At 39.8% G+C, this 8,800-nt stretch overlaps 1 protein-coding gene across 1 annotated transcript; it reads left to right on the top strand.

Annotated features, from left to right (window-relative positions):
• Window positions 1–495: 495 nt before the first annotated feature.
• LOC120291755 (UPF0481 protein At3g47200-like) lies at window positions 496–1,294 on the top strand. The gene is made up of 2 exons (XM_039309480.1): window positions 496–702; window positions 812–1,294. Exons 1-2 carry the CDS (start codon window positions 496–498, stop codon window positions 1,292–1,294), a joined length of 690 nt encoding a protein of 229 aa, XP_039165414.1.
• The last annotated feature ends 7,506 nt before the right edge of the window (window positions 1,295–8,800 follow it).

The following is an 8,800-nucleotide window of genomic DNA, read 5'->3' as shown; positions in this document are numbered from 1 at the left end:
GAGGGACTATCACTGCCATCCGACTGTTGCATCTTCACCATTCCGGAGAGGATCCGACGAACAAACAAAGAGGCTTACACGCCCCTTGTTGTCGTGATTGGACCTTATCACCGTCTCAATCCAAGCCTCATGCCGATGGAAGATCACAAGCTGCTTTACTTGCATAACTTCCTCCAGCGCGACCAGAATTACCGTCTCAAGGACTACATTCAGAGGGTCAAGTCCTGGGAGTATGATGCCCACAACTGCTATGATAAGCAGATCAGCCTGGACTCCGACCAGTTCACTGAGATGATCCTCCTGGATGGCATCTTCGGGATCTAGCTCTTACTGATGTACTGGGACAATTAGAGGAGGTTGCCCAAAGACCCGATCTTCAGTAAGCCATGGATGTTGACTAATATCTACCGCGACATGGCACTACTGGGGAACCATATTCCATTTTTCGTTGTCCAGCAGCTTTTTGAAATGGCGTTTGGAACACACCAATAGCACATGCCAAAGTTGCTTGAACTCATGTGCTGGTTCTTCGAGCAGGTTATGAGGAAGGACAAGTTGCCAGAGCCGGTGATGGAGTCGAAGGTGAAGCACTTCGTCCACGTGATCAGTCTCTTGTTCTTGCCATTAGTGAGGAAGCCGCCAAATGACAGCCATAAGGAGATGAAGTTCTCCCCGAGTGCAACAGAGCTGGTGGCAACTGGAGTGAAGCTGAGAAGACGTAAGGGTTGACCTGTGTCATTTTGTTTTCTGAATATTTGATTATGTTTCGTTCTCTGTTTGTTACCTATTATTAACAATGCTCTCAGGTTAGAGCGAGTGCTTGTTCGATATCAAATTCGAGAATGGAGTGCTCAACATCCCGTATCTGGTTCTTGAGGATGGGACGGAATCTTTTTTTCGGAACATTATTGCCTTCGAACAATGTTACCACCTACACGACAGCTATCTGATCGAGTACATTGTGTTCATGGATTACCTGGTCGATACCCCGAGCGATGCAAAGTTGCTGATCGACAAGAAAATCATCGAGAACTGTCTCGGCAATAAAGAAGCTGTCGTGCAGCTAATCAATTCCTTAGGCAAGGGAGCTAACTTTACGAAAAAAAATTACTACTTCAACAGCCTCAACCACAAGCTCATCGCCCATTACGAAAAGTCTTATAACAAGTGGAAGGTGACGTTCAAGCCTGATTACTGCAGTAGCCCATGGGTGGTCATCTCGGTAATCGCTACAGTGGTGTTGCTTTTTCTGACTGCAGCACAGACTGTATGCTTAGTCCTCTCTCTTAAATAACCTTGCTTTCTAAATGGTAAACTTTCACCGTAATGCTTTAGTTTTCTATTGAATGATGTGCGATCAACGGTCACTTTCTATCGGCATGAACAGAACATCAATTTATATATGTCAGCCAGCACACTAATTCGGTTTTTCCTATTCAATACATTTCACGACGCAGAACTGGAAAATATGAATGGTATGTAACCTCTATCCTCGGGATTCACGACCCAAAAAAAAAACTCTATCCTAAGGATGGTTTGCCAAAGAAATGTTGCCGCAACTGAGATTAGCTTGTCACGCTTATCAGCATTTAGCATTTAATAAATTTGAGGCATGTTGAGAAGGAATCAATGAATATTTTCACAAAGATTTTGTTGTAAGTACGCCAACAAAATATGGTGCATCAAAGCCAGAGATAGTGGTGTCAAAACAGGTTAAAACCTCACTTTTTAACTCATATTTAAAGGGCTATGTTGTGTATATATATTTTGTAGAACTTCAAAGTGTATATTCCAACTAAAAATAAACACTATTTATCATTACAAAAACAAATACATAACACCCCTCTACACTAACACTCACCAACACTTGCTACACACACTTCTCTACCACTCACTATACTCACAACACCACCCACAACACTTATTTTCTTACTGCACACCAACGCACTTTGCCACTCACTAGTCAACACAACGCACTCTCTACAACTTTGTTCTTTCTTCTCCTCTGTGCACTCAAGTCAATAAGGTGGACTACCTATTTATATAGAGTTTCCCACCAACAAAGTACAAAAGTAGTGTATTACAAGGGTTCAAACGTGGACTCATATGCAATTTCAAACTTCAATTACTCCCTAAGTGATTTTTAACCGCACAACTTATCCAACACTTAGAAACTTCAACACTACAAGTACTAACTACCTATTGTAGATATTTGTTTCTAAACAAATCTAGACAAGTGGACGGAGAGAGGTAGTGATTCCTCGATTCTCCCCCTCACTGACTACTCTCTCTTCGCATGGACCTCACGATCATATTAACAAGTTACCTTTGAAACTCTTCAAACTTTGCAACTCCAGGTCCTTTGGTGAAGATGTCTGCAACTTGATCATTGTCTTGGCATACTCCATCTTTATCTTGCTCCATGATACTTTTTCCAGCAAAAACTGATAATGTACTTCCACATGCTTGGTCCTTGCATTGAAAACTAGATTCTCCACTAAGCTTATGGTTGATAGATTATCATAATATAACTATGTTGAGTGGTCTATTGGTCAATGAAGATCCTCCATTAATTGTACCAGCCATGTACTCTCGTTCTTGCTTTATACTCGACTTCTATACAGTGACAGAGTTGATTGCTTCAAGATCCTCCATTAATTGTTCCCATGTGTTATGGCTTTTGGAATCCTTTCCTGGCACATCTTCCCTTCGCTCACTTTTATGTCATTGAGTTCAACCTTGAATTCCATAATCCCAACGAGGGAAAAATATTGTTTAAGAAATGCAATGAACTTATTGTACGATCGCCAAATCAATCTTAAAATGTTATATTTGGCTAGTTGAGTCATATATCTTTTGATGATTTTCTAATATTTTATGAAGATTTTCCAATGTAGTTTATCCGAGTATTTCTGATTGGAAACCATTGATGTGGCAATCCAATCGCACAACTAATTTAAACTTGTCAAGCTGAATATAAATGAGTAATTCATTGACCGGGAGTAGTAATCACGTGATTAGAGTTGTTGCCTTTGTTTTTGGTTTTTTTGTTTTGGTCGGTTCACTAGAGGAAATTTCAATAAACAAGAGAATCACATGCGATTCAATGCCCAGGAAGAAGACAATATGTGAGAAATAACAACGCAGGAGCAATGGATAGGAACAAAACTAAAGGTGATAAGACAAAGTGCTGTAAAAATTTCAATACAAGAGTGTTGGGGAAGATGGAAAGTGGGGAGAAGAGAGAGAGAGAGAGAGACGGAGCGCTTATTTCCAGATATATACAGACAAAAGCGTCAGGACGGTGATGAGGGCACGCTTAGTCCAGTGCTTTGCTCCGTCGAACTTACCCTTTTATTAATTTATGTCCCCCCAGAAAAGGTCCTTTGAGCCTGTCGCATATTTTACTATCAAATGGACAAACTCCATTTCACTACTTAAATGTTATATTATTAACCCTCACTCGTATTAAAAAGATTATGTTACTAAAGCGGGCCAAGGATTTTGACCAAAAAAAGCGGATCAAGTATCATGAATAATATATATTTCTCTTTTTTTCATTTTCCAAGTACACAATGAGAAGAATTTTAAGAATTTTGGGTTCTATCCTTAATTTCTTATTAAAGTCTCGTAAGGAAATCAAAATGACTTTTTTATATTGCTTATACGTTATTCTGGAAAACATCAAACAGCAACCCAGAAGAGTCACATAGTGACATTATGCATGCATGGTAAGATTTTCTTTTTTTATTGTGAGAGACGATGTAAGTTATGACTATAAATATCGCGAAAATGTATCTACTTGTAAGTCTTGGTCTAAGTCGGAAAATGGTAGTTTTATGAGTTTTAGTTTGAGGGGAGATAATTTGCATATAAAATCTTTTGACAGAAACTCTAAATTGATCTATTTTACTTATTCATCGAATCTACGAAACTGACCACATAAAGTTGAAAGGTCAGGACATTTTCCATGAAGATTAATACAAAATTAAGTCAAAAGTTTTGGACATTTTGAAGATTCTCAATGTTGTAGTTAAAAAGGTACGTCTATGATGGGGTGCGAGATATTATTGAAAGGGTATGAAGTGAGAGGTATAGAAACCTCTTAGAAGACAACCGTTTATGGTTGTTTTTGGCATAAAGTGCGTTTAGAGAGAACGTACGCTCATTTCTCTCACTTTTCCATCAAGGCGTTCCATTTTTCATCTTTACGAAAACAGTTTGCATTTACGCCGTGGAAATCAGGTGCTTTCCTCGTGATCGCATCCTGACCAATGTGGAGTAATTTCGCTTGTGATTCATTTGCAATTCAACGTTCGTTCCGAGGTTAATTGCTGTTTGCACATCGAAATCGGGTAAGTCGTCTTCTGCCAACTTGAATTCCAACATTGGTATTAGAGCAAGGTCGTGATTTCTGCCTTGTTTTTCATTGAATTTTCTCGTTTACCATTTGATATTGAGATCAAGAGTATGAAATCTACACTGTTTGGATGTCTAAAAGTCGAAATTGCCATATGAAAAACTCTAAATCGAACCGAAGCGAAGAACGGGTTCGGGGTCGCGTACACCCGTACGGTTTTGGCCATTTTCAAAATAATTTTTGGCCAAAATTAATTTTTGAATATACAAGGTTAAAGAGCTCATCGAGATGAGTTCGACGATGGGTCGAGTGCCACCGGAGGATGCCGAACGCCCCTACACGTGCGGCCAGAAGCCACTGCGCGCGCCACGTGCCTAACGCGCTGGGCATGCTAACGAACCGCCGCGTGACATCACACGCTAGCATCGGCAAACCGACGCGTGAGCATCATGCGTGCGTTGGCGAAGCGACACGTGCTGGCGTCACGGATGACGTCATCCATGACGTCATCAAATGGTCGGTAACCGCTTTGATGACGTCAACGTTGACGGAAGTTGGCCAGCCGACGACCCGACCCGAGGTTGACGCAACCTGACCCGACCGTTGACCGGTCAACGAGTCGGACCGGTCGGACCAGCCAGGAGCCGTTTGGCTCGCTCGCGCGTGCGTCACACGCACCGTGCACTCAGGCGGTGCGTGTGGGCGCGTGCGAGCTCCGATTGGAGCATGGTCGATGGCGTTTAGTTCGTATGAGTGTCCTCTACAGTGTAGTATAATTATTTTATACTTTTGAATTTTATAAATGTATGAAAATGCATAGGAAACCCTAAGTACGCGTATTTTTTGGGGTTTAATGCATAGTTTATTCATTTGTAACTTGTATTTTTCTTGGGGTTTAGGAAATACAATAGCTAGTTTGTATACAAATGATGTCATATATGCTGTGTAGAGCTTGGTTCGTTGATATCATGTATATAGTTTAATATACTTGCAATTTTCTAGTTGCTAGAAAATTCGAACAATGGTAGGAAATCCATTACATGTCGAATTGCGATTTTAATTATAGTTGAAGCATGATTGTTGTTTATACATTGGTTATTATCATGCTATGTTTTTGTGTTTAGGAAAAATGTAGAAATTACATAAGGTTATGAAATTATTTTTCCTAGTGGGAGTTCGTAGGTTGGTAGAATTTGAACGAGTTCTCACCTAGAACTTAAAATTTGCGCAAATTAAACTAATTAATGATAATAGAACAATTGTACATAGAAGTTTATTGGGAACATAGTGAACTTTTGCCTCTGTGTCTTTTGTTGAATTATCATTAATTTAGTTTGTCTTTGCTACAAATTAAATATGTGTGTTACTCTATAAAGTGTGCTAGTATTGATTCTGCATTTATTATGTCAATGTGTTATAGCAATTGATTATGGCTTCGGTATCCAAGACCATTGTGGCTGGCCTCAATAAGGGTGAAAAGCTGAACAGTGACAATTATCATATTTGGCATCAAAAGGTTCAGTACATCCTTAAGCAGCAAGAGGTTTTGGAAACCCTCAACCATACCATGGATGAACCTGAGCATGGAACTTCAGCTCAACACATGAGAGATCTAGAAGCTTATCAAGCTTGGAAAAAGAAAAATAGCATTGCTCGCATCACGTTGTTGAGCTGTATGCAAGATGATCTCATGTGTGAGTTTAAAAGTTATGATAAAGCTCAAGCTATGTGGGTTGCCTTGAAAGATAAGTTTGGGGGTACATCTGCCACTAAGCTAAGGAGATTCACCATCAAGTTTGACACATTCCGATAGCGCCCAAATATAACGATGAGGTAGCATCTTCGGGAGATGTCAAACATGATTCGTGAGCTGAGGATGGTAGGTCACTCCCTTACTGATGAACAGCAAGTTCAGGCTGTTATAAGGTCTCTTTTTGACAATTGCGAGCATATGAAGATCAATATGACACATAATGAGAATATTGTCACTTTCGATGATATTGCGCATCATTTATAATTAAAGGATGAGTGCCTAGAGGCTGCAAGATCCTCTACCCATGCTCATGTTGCTGAATCGAGTTCGCACAAGGCTTCGGGCTTCAAGTGCAAAAGGAATTCTCAATTCAACAACAAAGGGAAGAAGACTGATCAGGCACCTAAGAGAGCTAAGACCTTTCGACGCAAGAAACGTGGTGGGAAGAAGGACAAGGCCAAGATGGAGTGCTACAATTGTGGCAAGATGGGTCACTTTGCTCATGAATGCAATGCACCAAAATAGGTATCCTATTACTCCATTACTTTGAGTAATACTTTTGTTTCTAGTACTGTAATGCTTGCTGAATCTCATCCAATGTGGACTGTAGACTCAGGAGTAACATACCACATAGCTAGAGACCGAGAAGCATTTGTGGAGTATCATCGGATATTGCTTGGAAGAAGATGGATATATGTTGGGAATAACTCAAGAGTTGAAGTGAAGGATATCGGCACATGTAAATTAATCTTACGTGGTGGTCGAAACCTATTCTTGCATGATGTCCTTTATGCTCCAGATATTCGACGAAACTTGATCTCTGTAGTTGTTCTTCTTAGCTTAGGTTATGTATTGAATTTCCATGGTAATTGTGTTAACATTTTGTATGGAACAGTTTATTATGGATCAGGTCATGTATCGAATGATTTTATGGCGTTAGACATTGACTATAATCAGTACAATGTTAATGTTGATGGTTGTTTTTCTTTAATTGCATCTTCTAATAACGTTGAGATTGATGCAAGTACTTGGCATGCTAGATTAGATCACATTGGATTGCAAATGATGAAAATATTAGCTAGAGAAGGCCTTTTTAGGGTCACTCACTAATGTTAGTCTATCCATATGTGAACATTGTCTAGCGGGAAAAGCAACTAGAAAATCATTCGGTAAAGGGACTAGAGCTGAATTTCCATTGCATCTCATACATTCTGACATTTGTGGTCCTTTAAATGTGAGGGCGAGGCATGGAGCCTCATATTTCATCACTTTCATAGATGACTTCACACGTTTCGGTTATGTCTTTCTGGTCTCCCATAAGTCAAAAGCATTAGACTGCTTTAGACGGTATATAGTGATGGTAGAGAATCAGTTGAACAAAACAATAAAAACATTGAGAACCGATCGTGGACGTGAGTATCTATTGGAGCAATTAAAGGCTCTTTGTGATGAAAAGGGAATTGTACGACAATTGACTATTCCTAGTACTCCACAACAAAATGGGGTAGCTGAGAGAATGAATAGAACCCTATTGAAAATGCTTAGGTCTATGATGGCGCAAGCAAATTTACCTATCTCCTATTGGGGAGATGCGTTATTGACTGCTGCCTATATACTTAACCGAGTGCTCTCAAAATCGGTCACTTCCACCCCTTATGAATTATGGACTAGTAGAAAACCAGACTTGAGTAGTCTACGTCCATGGGGATGTGGAACTTATATTCATGATTCTTCCCATAAATATGGCAAATTAGGTCCTAGAGGGAAGAAATGTATCTTTATAAGATATTCTGAATACTCCAAAGGGTACGTGTTCATAGGTGAACAAGCTGATGGAAGTGTGACCGAAATGGAGTCACGAGATGTCACGTTCTTGGAGAACGATTTTCCTAGTAGAGGTGAGATTGATAAGGACTTCCGATTATATGAGATGGAAGATCCTGATAACACACCCACTAATGTTGTAGAGGGAAATGAAAATTTACCTCAACATGCAAGACCTAGTAGGAGTGTTGTATCGCCTAACGAATTGAATTCAAGAGAAATTCAATTGCGTAAAAGTAATTGTAAAAGTATTTCTCATCGTCGTTTTGAGATTGAAGGGGAAGCATTTTATGATTGCTCATAATGACAATGCCGAGCCTAAGACTGTTCAAAAGGCTCTTTCATCCTCTAATAAGGAAGAATGGAGAAAAGCTTTGTACGATGAAATGGAGTCAATGAGGACAAACCATGTCTGTGACTTAGTTGATCTACCACCCAATCGTAAGGCCATTGGAAACAAATGGGTCTTCAAGATTAAGCGAAGGGCGGATGGATCCATTGAAAAGTATAAGGCTCGCATTGTGACAAAAGGTTATACTCAACAAGAGGGTATAGATTATGAGGAAACCTTTTCACCAGTTGTAAGGTTTGCCTCAATACGGCTTATTCCAGCCATCGTTGCACATTTGGACCTTGAATTACATCAGATGAATGTAAAGATAGCATTTCTCAATGGAGAACTAGATGAGGAAATCTATATGAAACAACCAATAGGTTTCATAGCTAAAGGTCAAGAGCATAAAGTTTGCAAGCTTCATCGCTCAATATATGGCCTTAAGCAATCATCTAGACAGTGGTATCTTTGTTTTCATCGAGCCATAACCACTTTTGGTTTCACGATGATCGAAGAAGATCACTGTGTA

This window comes from Eucalyptus grandis, chromosome 3 (genome assembly GCF_016545825.1).
Source record: "Eucalyptus grandis isolate ANBG69807.140 chromosome 3, ASM1654582v1, whole genome shotgun sequence".
Classification (NCBI taxonomy): Eukaryota; Viridiplantae; Streptophyta; class Magnoliopsida; order Myrtales; family Myrtaceae; genus Eucalyptus; species Eucalyptus grandis.
This window is presented reverse-complemented; position numbering and strand designations above follow the sequence as displayed.